Raw genomic sequence first — 22,992 nt, forward strand, 5'->3', positions numbered from 1 at the left:
CTCCAACTCATCCCAAAGGTATTGGTGGAGCTCCATCACTCCAGAGAACACAGCTCCACTGCTCCACAGCCCATGCTTGTCATTGGACATGCTGACCTTAGGCTCATGTGTGGCTGCTCTGTGCTATTGGTCAGTTCTTTTCTATGGAGATTATACAAGCAGTCAGCAGTGAGTGACCTTAAAGTGGCTGATTACACTTTTTTGGTGGTTCTAGTGTAACTAACGTCTAAGGGTTAAACAGTAGAGCTCTGGGCTGCTCTAGGGATTAGATGTCCTTAGCAGCATCTCTCTCTCTCTCCGTCAGTGAGTGACGAGTGCGGGCGTTAATCACGCACCCCTCAGCTTCTATTTTGATCTTGCGCAGCTGTAGTTTGCAGACATAATTAGTGAGATCGCCCCCCCCCCTGCGCGGAGGGAGGGCAGGACCGAGGGGAGGAAAGAAAAGGAGGGAAACGTGTAGATGCGAGCTGATGAACAGGAAGAGGGTAAAAGCTAGAATTAGAGTGGAGAGAGAGGAACGGAGGGATTTAAAGAAGAAAGAGAACAGGCGGAGGGTTCGTGTAGGAGGACGGATTGTGAAAGTGCTCGTTAGGGATATTTTGGGCTTTTGGCCTCCTACAGTAACTCATTAGCATCGTTAATAGCCTGTTTCGGTATTAAGATTTGTGATTTGTAAGACTGAACGGAAACGCCTGTAAACAGAGTGGAGATCATAAAAGACTTCAGATGGATTGAATACCGCGATTTAGGGTGGTCACTATGGATTACATTAATAATCAAGCAATGTATGGATTATTGTGATGATTAATGGAGTAATAGGTTTGGCTGTGACACATTTTCACCATTGTTTGGGTGCCTTACCACCATGATATATCAAAAAGACTTTGATGTAGTGTGTAAACATTGTTAGCATTTCAAAACACGCCGTTCACTTTCCAGGCCCCTTTTGAAATCATTTTCAATCAATCAGTCGCCCTTTATTTAGCCTCAGAGAACATTGAGGGTGACCCCCATTTACAGTGTTGCTGAGTTGATACAGGAAAAAGGGATAGATAATTGTAAGAACATAACAAATAATTAAAGCAAATTTCATAATAAAAATGACTCAAATCAGGTAAGTATAAAAAAAACATTAATAATAAAAATACATAAAAAACTGTAGAAAATATAAAACAATAATTTAAACGTAACAAAAATGTAAAAGTTTATAAAATCAAAAGAAGATAAATAAAACAAGGAAACTAAAATTAATTAAAATGACTGAAATAATAACATGATCACAAACAAAACAAGAATATGAATAGTAATAATAAATAAACAAATAAATAAATGGGAAAAAATAATGGAATAACTAAAATAATGAAAATAAGACAATAATAGTCTTTTGTGACATCATGAAAAACCCTACACATACATTTACACATATCTGCCAATTCAGACCCCTATTTTGTTACTTTATCAAAGATGTGGAATATTATTTGAAACCCTTATCTGATCTCTACCTTATCTGTAATACGAAAGCTGTGAAAACCTGGAGCCTGTGGCAGTTTGTGTAAACTAATTACTTTATAATATTGTATTGTTTTTCTTTTCTCCTGTATTTTATTGACATTTCAGTTTATTTCATTGTTCTTTTTACATTTTTAATTTTGTTTCTTTATTTTGTTTGTTTCTGTTATTTTGTTTGTTTATTTTTCCTCTCTCTCCTCCTTGGCTGTACTTTATCTGTGCAAAGATGTAATAAAAACTGGTTATTTAGTCTACAGCAGTTTAGCCCCGCCCACTCACAATGAAGTTATAAGGAGTGTTTCAGCCTGGACTGCTTTTTGAATGAGGCACAATAGGCCAGCCAACCAGAACAGAGCTCATTTACGTACAACAGTCTTAAAGGCACAGTAACAAAAAAACAGCTTGAGATGTTGGAAAAAGCTGATGTAAAAATGAATGAAGACTTTTTTACATACATAAAACTGCAGAATTCAGTATTTGTTGCCGTACGAGCTCAGTGGTTAGGAGTAGTGTGATCATTACCATGAAAACAGATCCACAAAAAAGAAAAACATATAAGAACTGATGACTTATAAACAAAATCAGATGCAAAAAAAGCAAGTGCACTTAAAAATATTACATCAACCATTAAAATATAGTAGCCAAGTAGGAGCTCAGGAATGTTGTTGTCCTCCAAGGTCAAAATTCAGTTCCTTGCTGTTCAGTTTTGCTTTTCACCAAAGATATTATCTCAGAACATTTTTCCAAATGCCATGGCGAAGCCCCCTTAGTGGTAAAGAAAAACTCCCCGAGATAACACAAGGCAGAAACAGTGACTCATGAACTGAGAGGGGAATCTAACTTATTCTGGGGTATCACCAGATAAACATACGTCACCATGTCAAAGAAAGTTTAGGACTTTGTTCTGATATTCATTTGGAAACAACATATGTAGGAACTGAAAGTGGCTCATGTAGGCGCACCAGCATATCTTAAAGATGGTGAAAAGATAATAATAATAAAAATAATAATACAGACAGCTGTCATATTCAGCTCAGTTCATTAGTATGTTTATTTGTATATATTGCATTTTACAACAGAGTTTGTCAAAAATCAGTGTTGGAGGGCGTTCAGACGACACCTTTTCAGTCTCTCTGTAGTGCTCTTTTTTATTGTTTTCAATAAAGCAACAGCACCATGACTGAAAAGCACGTCTCTAGCATGTTGGTTGATGTCAAATGGGTGACATCGGTTCATTCTGCCAATTTACAGGCTTTAGTTTGACATTGTCTTTGTCAAAAAAACAATCTGAATGGCCCACATTGAGTTTTTCCTCACGTTTTGGATATAAAAGTGTTTGATGTAGCATATCAACAGTGATGCTGTCAGACCAAAATTTCATATCTCTAAAATGGTACCTTTACAGGAGAAGGAAAAAACATGCTTCACTTTTAATGTAAGTCAATGGAACCAGACTTTTTTCCCAGTCATTTTGGGCCGTTTCTTTTGGTCCATTCATCATGAAATTTACACACAATGTAAAGGACAGCAGGCGTTTTCAAACTATGTCAAAAACTGATAAACTAAAAAAAAAAAAAATCCAAGGTTTTGGTCCGACAGCAGCGATATAAACATTGTTAATATTTCAAAGTGTACAGTCTATATATGGAAACTGAGCTGCAAAAACAGCCTGTTTGGAATTTGATGCTTTTGTGATGTCACAAAAACCTTCTCATTTACATATGTCTGCCTATTCCACCTGCAGTAGTTTAGCTCCGCCCATTCCAGCTGAGTGTTTCCGCCCGACTGCTTTTTGAGGCACAGCCAATCAGAGCAGAGCTCATTTACATATATCGGTCGTAAAGGCACATTAACTAAAGCATCCTGTTTAGTTATAGTGAGTAAAGAGAGCTTGGAAAATAATTTTCAAAATAAATCATCTATTTTGACTGTTTTTGATGCATAAACCATTAAAATTGGACTCCAAGGGGTAAAAACAAAATACAGTAAAGAGTTTTGGCACTTAAGACCAACAGAATATTAGTTTTAATCAGATCAGTATTGAAAGTGCATGTAATACCACATAAAATGATCAATATAAGGGCTTCCCCACCTCCAAAATCCCAATTTAACCCCTGTGTAGAGGCATTATTTGAGATTGTTTTGCCTGTTTACATTACAGAATATGTGCCTTCACTCTCTCACCCTCTCTCTCTCTCTCTCTCTCTCTCTCTGGCGGTGACATCACGCGCCACTTCAGCTCCACTTCCTCTCCTGACCACGCGCTTCTGTATGATCTGACAGGTTTCACATGTAGCCCGGAAAGTTCTACTTCTCTTCTCACCGTGCGTTTGCTCTCAGGCGCATCCATCTAATATTACAGTCTGTGTAATTCTGTATAGTTTTTGCGTAACTCGGGGTCAGGATGAGTTTCCGAAGTAAAATCACCTTTCGGAAGAAGATGAAAACCAGGCGAGCTCGTGCAGACTGCACCCGAATAAGCTGCGTACGTATCAATGCGGTTTCCTCTCCTTTCGTATCTTAACCGTCTTTAATATCTCTCTATCGTCCTGCTTGTGACCTTACGCTTGCTGTCTGTGCTTTCAGAAGCCCCTCTATTTCCGAAAAAACCCTCATCATTTCAGAAGCACAGTGAGGTAGCAATACTGATGGTTTTCACTTCTGAAAGCTTGACATGCCAGAATGTGCTGTAGAGTACTGTCTGTTCTAGGTTGTACTGTATTCTGGGTTGTATTGTACTGACCTTTCTCAATTTCTCAATGGGCTGTACAGTAGCCGCTGTATGTTGCATGTGTTATTGTGTTTGGACTGTTTACATAGTTCTCCTTGTAGTTTCCTCTATGACTTCCACAGCGTTTGTGAGCCAGTTTTCTTGTTCTTCTGTTTATAATCGTTTTTGGGAAAGTGACAAGTGACCTATTTACTAAGACAGGCATTAGAGTGAGCTTTGTGTGTTTTGTGTTGGACACGTGTTGGAACACATTGTTGGCAGTGACACAAACTGAGTCCCGCAGCAGGGAAGTTTACCCCCGACACGCCCCTAACTGATGTAGAATAACGCTTGTTGCCATGGAGACTGGGGATCCCCCTAGTGAAATCTGTACGAGATCTTCTTCACTTTTTCGACTGTTTGTAGATGTAACTAGTACATCAACATCACCACAGATCATGTGTTGTTGAGGCAGTTCTGCCTAAAGCAGTATCAGCATTATAGGTACCAAAACGTCAGCCTTTGGTCAGATGCCATTTAGCCTATAGTAATATCAGTCTTTATAGACCTGCAGACCAAAAATTGTGCGTGTTGACGAGATGGCATTCTGCTAAAGTGTAGTCACTGTTTGTCTCTAGACCAAAGCTTCAGCCAAGGCTCAGATGTCATTCTCAAGTCTAATAACAGTCATTATAGGTCAATAGACCAGATAACATTCTACCTATACTAATATATGTCATTATATGCCTATAGACCAAAAATTAGGTCTGTGGGTCAGATGCCGTGCTTACTCCCGATTAGGCATCACATGCTTACAGACCAAAAATTAGGTCTATAGTTCAGATCCCATTCTGCCTATAGTATTATTAGCCAAACCTAGGTCTATGAGTCAGATGCCATTCTGCCTATAGTACTATCAGTCATTATTTGCCTATAGACCGAAAATAGGTCTTTGGGTCAGATGCATTCTGCCTGTAGTATTTTAGTCCTTATGTGCCTAGAGACCAAACCTTAGGTCTAAGGGTCAGATGCTATTCTGCCTATGTTAATATCAATCATTATAGACCTGTAGAATTTAGTCTATAGATGTCATTCTGCCTATAGTACTATCAGTCATTATATGCCTATAGACCAAAAATTAGGTCTTTGAACCTGATGCCATTTTGTCTATGCTAATATCAATCATTATACACCTGTAGACAAAGAATTGAATAGATGCCATTGTGCCAATAGTAATGTCATTATATTTATATATGTAAATGCAGAAATAGCATAATAAGTAGATGAGTGGATTGATTGGTGGCCCAGTTTTTGCCACACTGTTTATTCATTTTTTATTTTTCATCCACTTTTTTCAAAAATGGTACTTTTTTTTAAAAATGTTAATCTATAACGTTGGGCCTCTTCACACCTGAGACCTTCCTCTAAACTGGGTCCAATGCTTCTCAACACATCTTCTACATAGAACAGACGTCTGCACATCTTTAATGCACAATTTGCTGAATTTAAAAAATACATAAAATGTGGCCTTTGCAAAAGTTCACAGGAGTTGTCGAGGCCTAATTTACGCAAGGACCTCGGACAAGAAACCCAGCCGGGAGACATCCACATGGTAAATGTGCACGGTAGCTTACTCCACTTACAGAATCGTCCAGTCATAAGCAGTGACTGGCGATGCATTTGAGCTGTACGTCTCACTGTCCACTTATTATCTGATCACGCCAGACAGGTGTTAATGCTAAGGCTGCAGTGCTTTGTAACCTTCTTTAAATATACTCTGGCGCATTCTGTCCATTCCAACTTCATAACATATATAATGGAAATTTCAAGTATTGCGATGTTATTTTTTGCCGTATTTACCATGACGGCAGGATAAGAAGCAGGTGCTGTGACTATTTTTGTTATAGGTGTTAAGACAACAAACAGGGGGTGGGGGTTGGAGGAAGAGGGTGTTATATCCTAGTTTCTCAGAATCCACTGACTTGAGAAATGCTATACAAAAATTTGCTCACGCTGGAAAGATCAGTAAAGACCAACATGTGTGATCTCATCTGGGACATTTTATCTCTGGTGGAACAGAGGCAGTCAGAACTGTGGCATTTTTATATCTGACCAAAACCTCAAGTCCCAGGGAAGTCGGCAGAGCGAGAGAAGCAATTACTAACCAAGTTATTTAAAGAAGCCATTCTGGAGGAGTTTGTTTAAACCAAATGTGAGAAGAAGCTTCTGGGCATGTGTTTGTAATTGTTCTCCTAATGTGCTTACAGTGTCGTCTGGTTTCAGCTCGTTCTCTCTGTTCAGAATGTACCTCATCAGAAACCTGCTGTCTGTGGATATTTCTGAAACAGGAAGCTGGTTCTACCTTCCGCTTATTCACACACAGTTGAAACGGCACACTAATAAAGCTGTCATGGTGATTTAGCAGTCATAATGATTCATGATTCCGGTAGTAATTTAGTTGCCGTTTTTATTAAGCCGCAGGTGATTAGTGTATACAGTAACTTTCACTGTATCAACACTGAATCAAATATTAGGACAAATGCAAAAGGGGTTATTATAATAACTGTGATAAAATAAGTAATAACAGTGTTTCCTGAGGAAAACAGAGTGTGCAACTAAAGTAATTCAAAGATGGTTGCTAGGGTGTTGCCAGATGGTTGCTAAGGTAATTTAGGTGGTTGATGAAGTGTATCTAAGGTGTCCCAGGTGGTTACTTGGGTATTGCGAACAGGTTGCTATGGTATCTCTGGTGATTGCTAGGGTTTTTGCTATGTGATTGATATGGTATCCCAGTTGGTTGCTAAGGTGTTGCTAGATGGTGGCTATGGTAGTCTAGTTGGTTGCTAAGGTGTGCCTACGTGGTTGCTATGGTAGTCCAGGTGGTTGCTAAGGTGTTGCTAGATGATGGCTATGTTAGTCCAGGTGGTTGCTAAGGTGTGGCTAGGTGGTTGCTATGGTTGCCCAGGTGGTTGCTAAGGTTTGGCTAGGTGATTGCTGTGTTAGTCCTGATAGTTGCTAAGGTGTGGCTAGGTGGTTGCTATGGTTGCCCAGGTGGTTGCTAAGGTGTGGCTAGGTGGTTGCTATGGTAGTCCAGGTGGTTGCTAAGGAGTGGCTAGGTGGTTGCTATGGTATATCTGGTGGTTGCTAGGGTTTTTGAGATGTGATTGATATAGTGTCCCAGGTGGTTACTCAGGTGTTGCAAGGTGGTTGCTATGGTATTCCAGGTGATTGCTATGTTAGTCCTGGTAGTTGCTAAGGTGTGGCTAGGTGGTTGCTATGGTTGCCCAGGTGGTTGCTTAAGTGTGGCTAGTTGGTTGCTGTGGTAGCCCAGAAGGTTGCTAAGGAGTGTCTAGGAGGTTGCTATGGTTGCCCAGGTGATTGCTAAGGTATGGCTAGGTGGTTGTTATGGTATCGCTGGCGGTTGCTAGGGCATTGCACAGTGATTGCTATGGTATCCAAAGTGGTTGGTATGGTATTACCAGATTGTTGCTATGCACAAGCACTAATAATAATAATAACAATTTTATTTTTTGCCTAAAATTAGAATAAATAAAAACATTAAATATTAATTGTAATATTTCATGTTAATGTTCAAAATGATCTAATAATTCAGCGCACAGCTTTATGCAAAAGTTTTGGCACCCCTGGTTAAATTATATGTTTTGTTGATTTTTTAAGTGTGAATAAGTAACACATCTTCTACAGAGACACACTTCTGCACACTTTAATGCACAATTATTGTTTATTTGATTGTAACATATTGGAAAAAGTAATAAAACATAAAATGTAGCTTGTGCAAATGTTATGGAATATTTAATATTTTGTTTTATTTTTTAAATTTGCAGCAAAGTGCCAGATTTAAATTTCATCCCTGTATTTGATCCCTTATTTTCACATCCATAGACCAGAGATGTTCAAACTTTTGCATACGACTGTATATACACAACCATACACACAGTGCCCCCTATATAGTGTGTTTCAGTAGCCACAGCAACAGACAGAAACAGGCTTATCAGAATTAGATGACCTAGTGCACATTCCGCTCCAGCCTTCAAGTGCTATTATTGTTCATGGCTGCTTCAGTCTTCTTCTGATATGAATGAGGAAAGTGAACTTGACACATGCCTGCTTTGTGAATTCATTAGTGTGCTTATTTAAGTGTGCTTAAAGTGGATTTAGTCTGTGGTTGTGTTGTGAGGAGGAGATGTGGAGGGTGTGCCGTGTGACAGTGAAGAGAAAGGAGTGATAAGAATGTGTTGGAAGTTAGGTAGCAAGGAGGCGGAGCTTCAGGCGTGGTCTTTTTCCCAAAGACTTCAATACTATATCCAAAGTGGAAGATATAACTCTTAAAGCTGACTTGCAACAGGCCAAAATGTCCAAAGGTATGTGGACAGTCCTTGTAAAGTTACTCATTGCTGATACAGCTTGTTTAGTCTCCATAGAAAAGCACTGACCAATAGAATGGGACACTTTGGAACAGCTGCACATGAGCCTAAGGTTACCATACTCAATGCCAAGTATAAAGCCCCCCCCAGCATTGGACTGTGGAGCAGTGGGACTGTGTTCTCTGGAGTGATGGAGCTCCTTCCAGTACCTTTGGGATAAGTTGGAGTGATCCAGAACTGACCATCCAACATCAGTACCTGACCTCCCTAATGCTCAATCAGATCCTCACAGCAATGTTCCAGCATCTAGTGTAAAGCCTTCCCAGAAGAGTAGAGACTGTTACTGCAGCACAAACTCACTATTAACACCCTTCATTTCAGAAGAAATGCTGGATGAATTCTGTGAGCAAACCAAATTAGGAAGGTGATGCCAGTCTGGTCAGTCATCTCGTGTTGTGTGACTTGTTTACTCATGCTGTTGTGATTTGTGTTTGTGTTTACAGCAGGAGAAGCCTAAGCTGATTGATCCTCTGGACTACGAGGCTGTGATCTCAGAACTGGAGCCTGAGCTTAAGGAGGATCCTCTCCAAGACCTGCTGCTCTTCCCGGACCAAGACTTCACTGTAAGTACACCTTACTGTGTGTGCGAGTCAGGGCTTGACTGATATAGGGGTTGGCCGATAATATCAGCCGATATTGAGGTTCAGGAGAATTATTGCTATCAACCTGTCAATAAAGCACTGACTAATAAGCAGCAATATTGAAATAGCTTGCTTCATATTATAACAAATAATGAGTGTAATGAAAGCTGTTCATGCTATAGCTGGGTTCCTCACAACAGTCGTAAAATAAATGTAAAATTTGAAAGAGGAATGCCAGTCATTTTTTTTTAATTTCCTGCATGATTCAGTGTTTGAGAAATAAAGAGTGATTCAGAGTGGTTTGGTGGGAAATGGTTCAGATGTCTTTACAGTGGTGGTGATAGGAACCAGGGGTCGCCATGACTACAACACAAATATAGACATTTTATTAACTATCAAAACCACCAGTGAACCTACACTAGTCTTCTGAGTTTATATGGAAATGATGATGGTTGTAAAATCTAAAGATATAAAGAATACGTTTTTAGCACCCTTTTATCCCTCCACCATGAATGGATTCCAAAAAATATTCATTTTTGGCCAAACCCTTCTAAAATACTGGAAAACAATGTATCGGGCAGCATATTCATAACTATTTTTAATGTAATAACTTTGTATGAGGGAGATTTTAGAGGCATTAAATGCGCTGCCAAAACTTACTGCATGCCTTATTTGAGTTTACATTATTGTGTGGAAATGATGAATACATTAATAAATGAATAAAAGATAAATATATATATATATATATATATATATATAGCTGTATTTGAACACAGGACAACATTTTATTGACATAAAAAACACTAAAATAACTTATTTAGCATGAGGATAGCATATGAAATAAACGTTCTGTGGTAAGAACAATGAAAAATGAAAGTGAATTAACAGAAATCATAAGTTATTCTCTTCCTCTAAGCCAGTTAGAAAGGTCTACTATGTATAACTTTTAAAGTTAATAATTTCTTTTAATGCTTTTTGAAGTATATTAGTGCCAAAACATAATATAATATTACAAAATACATTTTTAGACGTGTGATTTGAAACCTTTTTTATTTGTTTACTGTTTTGTCTTATTGGCTTTTGGCCCACACAACCTCAAGACAAAAAGTTTCGAGATTTAGAAGATCGCAGAAAACAAGAATTTAATCTTTTAAATTATATGATATAGTTAACAATCATCAAAGGAAAATTCCAAATTTCGAAAAAGTCTGCTTAATTAAATGTTCAAGATATAAACAATGTCATTCAGATTGGTTTGGTGTGAAACGCTCTGTTCTAGAGCAACTTACAGAGTCAGAACTGTTCACAGTGGTGGTGATAGAAACCAGACGTCCACCTCTAAAAGCTCCCTCACAGAAAGTTACTACATGAAATGGTTATGAATTCACTGTCTGATGTCTGAGACACTGTTTTATGGTAGTTTGGCCTAAAATGTATTTTAATCAATTTATTTTTGTCTATTAATGGTGGAGGGATACATGTAGGGTGTTGTGAGGCAAAATAGTCCCCAAAGAAAACCTTTTTTTTTTCAATTTTCCCATCATCAACATTCCATATAAACCTCAGAAGACACGTGTAGGTTCACTGGTGGTTTTGGATAGTAAATAAAATGTCTATATTAGTGTTGAACACGTGGTTCCTATCACAATCGCTGTAAAGGAAGAAAAAGCAAAGTCTATACAATCAACCATTTCACACCAACTGAATTATTGTGTAGAAAATTTGCAAAATCGGTTGAATTCCCCTTTAAAATGACCAGTTATACAGTTGAACTAACAAGGTACAAATTTGATTTCAAGTTATATTGGTCAATAAATTAGCTCCCTAAAAGTGGCACTGTGGTCACAAAGTGTTCATTTCTGTCCTTAGCGTGGGTGTAAGTGTGTGTTTCTCCAGCCCTTTCCTGAGAGAGAACCAAGCTGTTTCTGTAGCGCATGCTTACCTCTGACTCATCTTAACTGTTTCGTTTGTCTTTGTGAATCTGTTCACCTGTATGTGTGAATACAGGGAAATTCCTGCCCACAGACTGATGAGACACAGGACTGTCCTTGTTTAAGTCTTTTTTTTCACTTTCTATTCTGTGACGCTATGGTCCTAAACTGCTGCTGCATCATATAGACATCCTACACTAACTGTTTCAGGCAGGTTCGACTCAGCAGCGCAGTGTGTGACATTATTAGCAGCGTTATTGTGTTTGTATGTGTGTGTATGTGTGTAAGTGAAAGGCAGGGCCCACTAAACAGAGCCAGCAGGCAGAGGCCCAGCCAAGGAACCACATCCTCTTTCAGCTACAGACTGAACCACTGCACACGCAGCACTGCACACACATGCAAGCATGCAAACACATCACCATTCACTCACAGCACTGTGCAGAAGTCAGAGACCACCCTTCATTTATTGCATTCCAAAATGGCCATTGAGTCATAATATAACATTTTCAGTATTCAGTGTGTGACTCTTTACCTTTATTCCAGCTTCCATTCTTTTCAGGAGACTCACTTTCAGTTCCTCAAAGAATCTGCAGACACACCTCCAAAGTTCAGTCTTAGAAGCTGGTTGATCATTTTCTGAAGTAATCAAACACATTCAGTGACGTTGAGGTCTGGACTCTGGGGTGGTCAGTCCATTGTTCAGCTTCTTTGTTTGATGTGTCCGTTTCCTTCTCTCAGTGAGGTTCTTCTTGACAGCTACACATCCTTTCAGACCCACAGTGCTGAGTCGTCTTCTCACAGTGGAAGGATGGACAGAAACACCTGTGGATGTTTTCAGATCTGAAGCAGCTTGATTTTCTCCTCTCTCTCAAAGATGAAAGCTTTAAGTGCTGTTTATCTGATGGGGGCAGCTTTGGTGTCTACCAGGTCTTCCAGGTGGTTGTTAGGAGTCTCATTTTCTCTGTAGCTCTTAATCGTTTTTACTGAGATGGTGTATCAAGATAAACTCTAGCTCTCTGGTTTAGAGGGGAATTGAGGCAGTACTTCAATATTCTGCTTAGGGATGCACAATATAGACACAATGCCACATTTATTATGTTTCTACATATGTTTCTACAATTACTAGGGATACATTAGCGCTGGGTGGGCTGATATTGACATAATATTGCTTTGCAGTGTTAGTGATATTTTAGCGATATATTTAATACTGGACATTACATCCGTGATTAAATGAATAATTATATTATTTATGCATTTTACCAAAGATATTACACACTCTCAGAAATAAAGGTATGAAACTGTCACTGGGGCAGGACCCCTGCTGTCACTAGGGTGGGACCTTTAAGGGTTCATCTCAGTACCTTTAGTCAGGGAATATAACTGTACCATAATCCACTGAAATGATATTTTCTAAGATGTACTGACTCCACACACCCCGTCTCGTCTCCAGGCTTTTTATTTTACTGTTCTGTTTTAAAACATTCGGTTATAAAAAAGATACAAATACAAACTTTTCACCTGAAAAAACTTATTTAAGGACCTTAAAACCACTGTTGTAGCTTTGAGGGAACATTTACATTGTTTGTACCTTGATGAATGAAAAATGTACCTGAACATTACCTTTATTTCTAACAGTGCATAGGAGTCAACTGGCTTGCTGGTAAAGCAGAAAATAGCCCTTCCTCATTGTGAAGATAAGCACTGTAGCCAGAATAACCTCAAATAAACATATGTTGTGCAGTTTTAAAGCCAAAAACTACAAACTATTTATGTGAAAGTTGTCTCTGACGTATGTAATTTACTTGGTTTATTTAATTTACTTGGCACTTTAGCAGATTATTTTACAAATACATCAAAAAGTTAACATCATACATTACTGTCCAAGGCTCCCTTTGGTATGGTTTTAAGAAAAAAACAGGCCAAGATAAGCTTTATCAGGATAGTAAGATTATTTTAGAATGAGTAGCAGCACTCAGATGCCATGTGCTCATTAACTTTATTAATGCAAACCTAAATATCATCAGATACTGTTATGCTGTGATATATTCAGAAAATTCTGTCATATTGAATTTAATCAATACTGCGCAGCACTATGATGCACATATATTTAGATTTGGTGTGATTTTCAAATCTGAAGTCAAGATTAGATTTGATTTTTGATGTTTTCTGTGTTAAAACGTCTTGATTTTGACATGATTATGCATAGCTCTGATTATACACTTCAGAGAAAAGTTTGGCTTGTTTTTAGTTCACAGCAAAAGTTCACAAAGAAGCATGTCCTACTTTGTAATAGTGATCTCATAAAACTGCGTAACAGTTCCACTCGTACCAGCGCAACACACACTAACACACCACCACCTCAGTGTTACTGCACTGCTGAGATTGATCCCCCGCCCAAATAGTACCTGCTCTGTAAAGGTCCATGGGGGTCCTGACCACTGAAGAACAGGGTAAAAGGGGGCTAACAAAGTATGCAGAGAAACAGATGGACTACAGTCTGTAATTGTAGAACTACAAAGTGCACCTTTATAGTAAGTGGAGCTGATGAAGTGGACAGTGAGTGTGGAAACAAGGAGGTGGTCATAATGTTATGCCTGATCGGTGTATACTAGTACAAAAAGCAGTGAGCTGTTCCTGTAAAACATGTACGCACATTCTGGTCCCTTTCCGCTGGTACTAATTTCTGTGGATGTTTGCTCATTAATGACTTCATTAACACACTAATGCACATCATCAATTGTAGTCTCACTAATTGGATGTTTAGAATGCCCAGTCCCTCAGACACGCGGAAAAAGAGAGCGAAACGGAATAATTCTTTTGCCCTCTGAGGCTTTGCTTGCTTTGCACTGCATAAATCTAATTAAAGTTCATCTTCGCTGGTGCACAATGCAAATTCAGCACTGAGCTTTCTGAGCATGTGATCACTCTGTGAAAACCAGATCATTAGTGCGTGAGGTTAGGCAGTATTTACCAACAATATAACCTACAAATACCCTATATGGCCAAAAGTATGTGGACATCCCTCCTAATTATGAGTTCAGGTGTTTAGGCTGCTCTCATTGCTAACAGCTGTACAAAATCAAACACCTAGTCATGCAGTCTCCATAAACACTGGCTGTAGAATTGGTCATGCTGAAGAGCTCAGATCATAGGATGCCACCTTTGCCATGAGTCAGTTTGTGAAATTTCTGCCCTGGTCAACTGTAAGTGCTATCGTTGGGAAATGGAAGCATGTAGGAGCAACAACAGCTTGGCCATGAGGCGGTAGACCACTCAAAATACAGAAAGCAGATAAGACACAAATCCTCTGTTGCATCAGTGCAAACTGCCTCTGAAAGCAACATCAGCACATGATCAGCTTCATGAAATGGGTTTCCATGGCCGAGCAGCTGCACACAAGCCTAAGATCACTATGCGCAATGCCAAGCGTTGGCCGGAGGGGTGTAAAGCACACTGTCATTAGACTCTGGAGTGATGAATCACACTTCTCTATCTGGCTGTCTGATGGATGAATCTGGGTTTGGTGGATGCCAGGAGAACGCCACCTACCGAAACGCACAGTGCCAACAGTAAAGTTTGGTGGAGGGGGGATGATGGGCTGGGGCTGTTTTTTCAGGGTTTGAGCCCCTCAGTTCCAGTGAAGGGTGATGTTGATGCTACAGCACACAAAAACAGTTTAGATAATTCTATGCTTCCAGCTTTGTGGCAGCAGATTGGGGAAGAGCCTTTCCTGTTCCAGCATGACTGAGCCCATGTGCACAAAGCACGGTCCTTAAAGACATGGTTTGACCAGTTTGGTGTTGAGGAACTGTAGTGGCCTGCACAGAACCCTGACCTTAACCTCACTGAACACCTTTGGGATGAACTAGAACGGAGATTGTGAGCCAGACCCTCTCGTCCAACATCAGTGTCTGACCTCACAAATGCTCTTTTCGACTGAATGGGCACAAATTCCCACAGACACTCTCCAAAATATTGTGGAAAGATTCCCAGATGTATGGAAGCTGTTAGAGCTGCAAAGTGGGACCAACTCCATATTAATGCCCATGCTTTTGAAATGGGACGTCCAACAAGCTCATATAGGTGTGCTGTTCATGTCCACATACTTGCCATATAGTGTATATTACTAGGCTGGCCTTAATGACAAACTGTGGATTACTGTTGGCTATCAAAGTAGTTATTTACACTATACAGTACTGTTCGAAAGTCCACCCTTTTGTTTATGACCACCCTTTTGTTTATGTATTTTCTGGCCAAAATGGCCAATAAGTGCAAGTTATACACTTTACAGCACCAGACTTAACAAACTATTCCACATAACAATATGTATAATATCAAATATTTCACTGTTTAATTTGTCCACTCTCTACTTTTGTGCCCCTAGTGCCACTTTAACTCTTCCATCCTTCTAATCTTAAACCCAGCGAGTTACAGCTGCTCCCAAAGATCGCACTGACATTATATTCCCCTTCATAAAGACACTAACATTCACACAAACACCTACCCAAACTCAGCTGCCTCTCGCATTTCTCTCTCATGCGCATCTAAAATGACCACAAGGAGACTAGATATAAGAATAGATATAAGAGGTTTTCAAGACTGGTGTTCAAAAAATGATTAAAAGCTACAGAGAAAATGGGCCTCCTAACAACCACCTGGAAGACCTGGTAGACACCAAAACTGCCCCCATCAGATAAACAGCACTTAAAGCTTTCATCTCTGAGAGAGAAGAGAAAATCAAGCTGCTTCAGATCTGAAAACATCCACAGGTGTTTCTGTCCATCCTTCCACTGTGAGAAGACGACTCAGCGCTATGGGCCTGAAAGGATGTGTAGCTGTCAAGCAGAACCTCACTGAGAGAAGGAGACGGACACATCAAAAGAAAGCTGAACAATGGACCACCCCAGAGTCCAGACCTCAAGACCACTGAATGTGTTTAATTACTTAAAAAAATGATCAACCAGCTTCTAAGACTGAACTTTGGAGGTGTGTCTGCAGATTCTTTGAGGAACTGAAAGTGAGTCTCCTCAAAGGAATGGAAGCTGCAATGAAGGGAAAGAGTGACACACTGACAAAAATGAATATTGTACTTAATAAGTTGTATGTTTTGATTGGAAATTGAATAAACTGTGGCCTCTATTCCAGTGCTGTTTGTCCAAAAGTATCCGGACAGCCCTTCTAATGAGTGAATTCAGTTACACAGGCGCTCAACCAATACATGAACTGGATCATTCCCAGGCTATGTGACCTACACTCTTAAGAAAGATGGATCTTTAAGGGTTGCATGGTGAAATGGTTCTTCAGATTGATGAAAAATGTGTTGAATATCGCTGCTGTCGGAAGAAAACCTCATATCTGCATTTTTATCATTTTTCAGTTTTTGACATAATCTGAAAATTTCTGAAAAAAGAAACAACCCAAAATTACTTGGAAAAAAGTCTGGTTGCATTGACTTACATTAAAAGTATGTTTTTTTTTTCCTTTTCCTGTAAATTTACTATTTTGGAGATACAAGGTTTTCTTCCGACAACAGCGATATGGTTCTACAGAGCTGTATGGTTATACAGAACTGTAAACAACACATTCTCCCTATGATGAACCATTTCACCATGCAAAGAACCATTTAAGCATGTAAATGGTTCTTTGAGTGTACATGGCTCTATATAGAGCAATTGTCTTTACTAAAGAACCCTTAAAGGCCTGCCCTGATTAACTAACGTTTATTATTTTAATGCTGCCCTAACTGAAGTGCTCTTGTTCTCTCTCCCACACACACACACACAGGTGTGCACTGTTCCTCAGGAGAGGAGAACGCAGCAGTCCACTGTTCCAGAGGGGGCAGAGGAACAGGCCGAGTGTCTGCTGGTCAGACAGGTGAGTGACTGCGTGTGTCTGAATTCTCACACACAGGTTTGGTTTCAGCTGCCAGATATGATCTGACCTCAATAACGACGCCTGTGTGTGTGTGTGTGCGTGTGTGTGCGTGTGTGTGTGTGTGTGTGTGTGTGTGTGTGTGGTTGAGAGGAAATGGCTGAATAGATGCTCTCTGTCATGTTTCTCTCTCTGGGAAAAAGAGATATAATAATATTCAACTAATACACAACTAAGTTAAAGAGAAGAGAAGGAAAGGTTACAGAAAGAAAGAAAGAAAGAAGAAAGACAGGAAGAGAGGAAGGAAATGAGAAAGAAAGAAAAAAGAAATATAAAAGAGAGAGGAAGTAAGAAAAAGGTAGGAAGAGAGAAGGAGATAAAAGAAAAAGAAAGACAGAAAGTAAAAGAGGAAAAAGAGAACGAAAAAGAGAATGAGATAGATAGATAGATAGATAGATAGATAGATAGATAGATAGATAGATAGATAGATAGATAGATAGAGAAAGAGAATGAGAGGTGGAGAATAAGAGAGAGAGGTGGAGAACGAGAGAGTGAGGAAGAGAACAAGAGAGAGGTAGAGATAGAGAGAGAGGTGGAGAATGAGAGAGAGAGGTGGAGAATGAGAGAGAGATAGAGAAAGAGAGAGAGAGGTAGAGATCAAGAGAGAGGTGGAGAACGAGAGAGAGGTGGAGAACGAGAGAGAGGTGGAGAAAGAGAGAGGTGGAGAATGAGAGAGAGAGGTGGAGAATGAGAGAGATATGTAGAGAATGAGAGAGAGAGGTAGAGATAGAGAGAGGTGGAGAGTGAGAGAGAGATAGAGATCACGAGAGAGAGGTGGAGAATGAGAGAGAGATAGAGATCACAAGAGAGAGGTGGAGAATGAGAGAGAGAGGTAGAGATAGAGAGAGGTGGAGAGTGAGAGAGAGATAGAGATCACGAGAGAGAGGTGGAGAATGAGAGAGAGATAGAGATCACAAGAGAGAGGTGGAGAATGAGAGAGAGAGGTAGAGATAGAGAGAGGTGGAGAGTGAGAGAGAGAGAGAGATCACGAGAGAGAGGTGGAGAATGAGAGAGAGATAGAGATCACAAGAGAGAGGTGGAGAATGAGAGAGAGAGGTAGAGATAGAGAATGAGAGAGAGAGGCAGAGAAGCAGATAGGTCTGTTTGTGTTGTTTATGTTGTGTCCTTTGTTGAGTTTAATTAGTTCAGTTGAATTAACTGAATGTTTAACTCAGATCGTCTCACTGCTGTGTGTGATCAGTCAGTCTCTCTTCATTGATCAGTGGTGTTATAGTCAGGGTAGACGTGGGGATGCAGATCCTGTGCCCAGCGTGGCCTGTAGGAGAGTGTAGAGTGTAGGGTGTGTGTGTTTCAGGAGGAAGTTTAAATGCCTGTTTAGTTTTGCTGAGACAGGTTCCAGAACGCTGATCGAGCACGGAAACTAACCAGACAGCCGTGTCACAGCATGAGAGCGTGTGTGTGCTGTGAATGGGACGCCTGTCTTCGGTTTGTGTCGCGTGTGTTTATCGTGTCTGTGATTATGAGACGCTAAACAATGCGGCCTCTCTGTGTTTGTTCCTGTGGGGGTCAGTGCGTTTCAGATGACAACAGCTGGGTCACCTTCCACAGATCTTGAACAACTGGCGTAAGAAGAATTTCCTACAGCTGGAATTCTGTTAAGCGGTTGTAATTAGGCCTGTGTCTGGTGACGGTTTTACCACGTAACCATGGTAACAGCCCCCAGCGACCACTGGTGTAAGCAAAATAGATTCTCGCAGGGTCAAATTCTCACATGTAGAACTGTATACGTTGATAGTTGATGCTGAAAAAAGTTGACACCTTACAAATGTTTATTCCACGGTACTACAGTTACATCTCCTTGTTGCCTAGCAACCAGCTTTTTAAATCAGTATTTAGTATGTGTACAAGATTAAATAGCCAATAAGAGATATAACTACTGTATATTAGTTTACTTTGCTAATGATATGATTACACTATGTAAGATTTGGGGATCTGGAGACCTCTCTGGTGAAAATGTGTAATTGCACACAACGTACAGTTATAACATGGGATGTGCTTCGGACCCCTTCCCAGAGCGGATGAATATGATGATTAAAAGAGAATTCAAACAAAACTGAGCCTAAACTTGGTGAAGGATGCATCTCCCAATGATGTGAGTGAATTATCTACTATTGTCATCATATCTTGATCAGTAAAGTGTTGATTTTGAGATCATTTGAGACCTAAACATCAAGCCGGACCTTCTTTCTAAGGAGTGCGTGTGACGTTAATACATGAACGATGTACGATGTACGATGTGGTGTGAAAAACTACCGACACAGTCTAGCTTTAATAATTAATGCGTCAACATTGACAGTGGCAATTATTTTCGTCACACCCATTTAAAAACTCTTTTAAAAAGTTACACCAGTATTGTTACACCAGTTTAAAAAGCCCACATGTAAGCACAGATTAAGCACTTTTACATGTAAGCACTTTTAAACATGCTGGGTGATGTCATAGCCCACATTTATATCACATTTACTGTACCAACATATGTTACACACCATGTTATGGTGTGTGTTTTAGGACGTCCTCAGACCACAGTGTCAGGCCTCAGACATCAGACAAAACAGCTTCAGGTATCAAACACTGTCAGTCTCAGCTCTCATACAGTCAGGCTAGGCTAAGCGTCTACAGACGCCAGAGCATCGAGTGGCAAAGTCTGTGTGATATATATAGTTCTGGTTTTTATTACTAGATTCATTTTGGAGCCAAATTTGGGGCCACATTAAAGATGACATTATACATCAACTGCAACTTCTACATAACTTATTATTATTAGTATTGTTTTATTCTTTTAATTGGCAAAGATTAAGCTTCAGCTCGCACATTAAAGCCCTATTTGAGCTGGATTAGTTTTACAGTGTAGGTGCCGTGGTTTGAGCAACCTCTCTGGTTAAAACGAATCCAGCTTGAATAGAGTTTATTGTTTTAGTTAGGAACCATCTCAAAATTATTGAACAGAAAGTGATGCTGTTGTTGTTATTATTAGTAGTAATAGTGAGGGTATCTCTGTAAGAACATCTGCTGGTGCTTCTGGAAACAACATTGATTTACTTACAGAGATTATACTACAGCTACTGACTATAAAAATAATAATAATTTTGGGACGGTTCCTAACTCTGAAGTGAATGGTGGCGGTCAAATAAAAGGTAAATGAAAAGCACCCCCACACCTAGTTTACCTGTTTACCGCAGTTCTGTTATGGAGTTATTCCTCATATTTCTAAATGATAATTAAAAGACAAAATTCTTTAAAATGTAATATCTAGGAACAAAAATTAATCACATTCATTTGTTTGTTTTTTGTTCTTTTTTAACAGGAACATTGTGCTTTGGTTTATATACAGTATTTGTTCATAATTTGTGATCTGTAATATGCAGATAATCATAAATTATTTCATTGCAAAAGTTTTCAGTGCTTAGCCAGCACAAAATGTCATGTGTTAACCCATTAATGTCCGAGCTTGCTAATTACAAAATTTTCAAATTGATTAAAACATATGGGTAAAAAATGAGTTATTACTTAATTCACCTAATTTATGGTGTTAAATTGAATTTTTAATTTTTAGTTTTAAAAAAAACAGTAGAAAATCTAAATTGCTTGTAAATAAAAAAATGAAAATTACATCAAATCATAAAAAACCTCTGGTACTGGTAGATTTTCATCTGACATTAATTAATATTTCTATAATTATGGCCAATGACAGTTCCAGTAATGCTAATAATAATAATAAGCTTTATAGGTATAATACTTCATACCACAGATACAGCTCAAAGTGCTTCACAGAGGATTAAAAAACAAATGAGATAAAAAGGTAAACATTTAAAAGATTACATAATTATTAAAAAAGGGGAAATACGTAAAAACAGTATATAATATTCAATAGCAGGAATATTAGTAGTAATATAATAACAATAATAGCAATAATAGAAATTTAAATGAGTGAGATGAGTTTCTGTGGATGTTCTGATGAATCACTGTTGTCATGCAATAAATTGGTTTGGTCAAAAAGCTGCAGGACCTGTGATGGTGCCACACTGGTGTGTTTTTAATATGTACGGTATAATGGTGTGTAACTTTCTCAGGTTGTTTGTTGTGCACTGGCCTGTCTTTGTCTCTGTGCTTCAGAGAGAAACGCAGCCTAATGTAATTAAGAACACAATTAATTCATATTAATTTTGAGTCATTAATCCCCTCTGGTAAATCTGCAGAGCGTCTGAGGTTCTTAGGCAGCCCTACAGAAGCTGAATGAGGCTCATTGTTAGAGCAGAACCTCTTATAATTCTCACTTATGCTCTCCGAAATTAGGAGATGCTCTCCAGAGTCTGCATGGGCTGCAAAACGTAATCCAGGATAAACAAGAGAAGCTGTTGGCATGTCCACCTCTCAACATCCAGTACTTTAACATTTTGAGGCTTTAACAATTATTAATTACATCCTACATCAAAGTGTTATTCTACAAGATGTTTTTGCAGTTAAAGGGCTCATTTCATAAAAATATATATTTTTTTTAAATAAGAGTTTGATTCACTCCCCTGTCCGTAAATTATATTTTTTTTATGATGTCACAAAAGCCACATCATTTTAATATGTCCATTCATAGCATTTTAGCACCTGTTCATGCTGAAGTTAGAAGGAGTATATTAACCAAGATTGCTTTTTGAATGAGGCACAATGCAGGACAGCCAATCAGAACAGAGCTTTTTTGCATATATCACTCTTAAAGGCACGATAACACAAACAGCCTGCTTCTTGTAAAGGGAGGTTGAAAACAGTGATGTAAAAATTAATCATTAATTTCACACAAATGTAATCAGTGGACAGAGAAAAAGGTGCAAATGTGTGATACAGGCCCTTTAAGTCCATTAACTGACCATTCCATATGTCTATAGATTTACTGTTTCTTCCAGACTTCAGGTCTGAAGTATCTTCATAACTGAACAAAGGTGGAGCTGAAAAAAAGCAAAACTGACACATTGTCACAGGCTTACGCACATGCATGTTGACCACACGTCAACACACACACGCACTCCACACCTCAACACACACACAGATGTGGACGGAGGTCTAAACATTATACACACATGCACAGACACTTTCTGCAGCCCACTTCAGTTGAGCAAGTGCACAGTGTGTCATTCTGTCTGTCATAGCAGAAGGAGGGGGGATGGGGGGTGTCACCCCTTCATTTTACTGTAGGGCTGCAAAGCCTAGCCGTCGTTGCATCCAGTAAATTTTAACGCTCATTGCATTTCGGGTTGCGCCTGAAATTTCAGCTTTGGTTAGCTTTGACATGCAAATTTGTCTCCTAGTACAACAACATTAATGCATATATCACTATTATCCAATGACAAAAAATGAGATCAGCTGACTTCAAAAGGTTTCTAGGACTGCAAATCCCAGGAAAGCAGTGATCCAGTTGAAAATTCTGAATAAATTAGATAGATAGATAGATAGATAGATAGATAGATAGATAGATAGATAGATAGATAGATAGATAGATATGGGGTAAAGCAGGAGCAAAAGGATCGTCATACTCTATTATACAGAAAAATAAATAGAAGCAGTAACAACATATAATATAATATTCTAAAATAATCATAATATATAATGTGCAGTACAAAAACAAGTAAGTAAAAATGCATAACTAATATGCAGGTGACAATGCAGTGGTGCAAAGTGCAATTTGCAATATGTATGGATGTATAAACAAAGTAGCAGTGCAATATTCAACAGGTATGAATGTATAAAGGAAGTAGCAGTGCAATTTGCAATATGTATAGATGTATCCAGTAAATGTGTTTAGACCAGATCATTTAATCAGAAGAGAAATCAAGAGGGGAAGACATCTTACCCTACCCAACTTACCTTACTAGGAT

General features: G+C 39.0%; 1 protein-coding gene across 6 annotated transcripts in view; it reads left to right on the forward strand.

Annotated features, from left to right (window-relative positions):
- Positions 1-22,992, forward strand: part of dock10 (dedicator of cytokinesis 10) — a 192,414-nt gene that overhangs the window by 76,242 nt on the left and 93,180 nt on the right. For 5 of the 6 annotated variants that reach the window (XM_036555809.1, XM_036555807.1, XM_036555812.1 and 2 more), the window contains exons 2-3: positions 9,108-9,227; positions 16,961-17,050. In XM_036555809.1, the coding sequence (XP_036411702.1) occupies positions 9,108-9,227; positions 16,961-17,050 (210 nt within the window). Of the gene's footprint in view, positions 1-3,792; positions 3,995-9,107; positions 9,228-16,960; positions 17,051-22,992 lie in introns of those variants that run through there. The other variant, XM_036555811.1, reaches the window with a different exon arrangement.

This window comes from Colossoma macropomum, unplaced genomic scaffold (assembly GCF_904425465.1).
Source record: "Colossoma macropomum unplaced genomic scaffold, Colossoma_macropomum, whole genome shotgun sequence".
Lineage (NCBI taxonomy): Eukaryota > Metazoa > Chordata > Actinopteri > Characiformes > Serrasalmidae > Colossoma > Colossoma macropomum.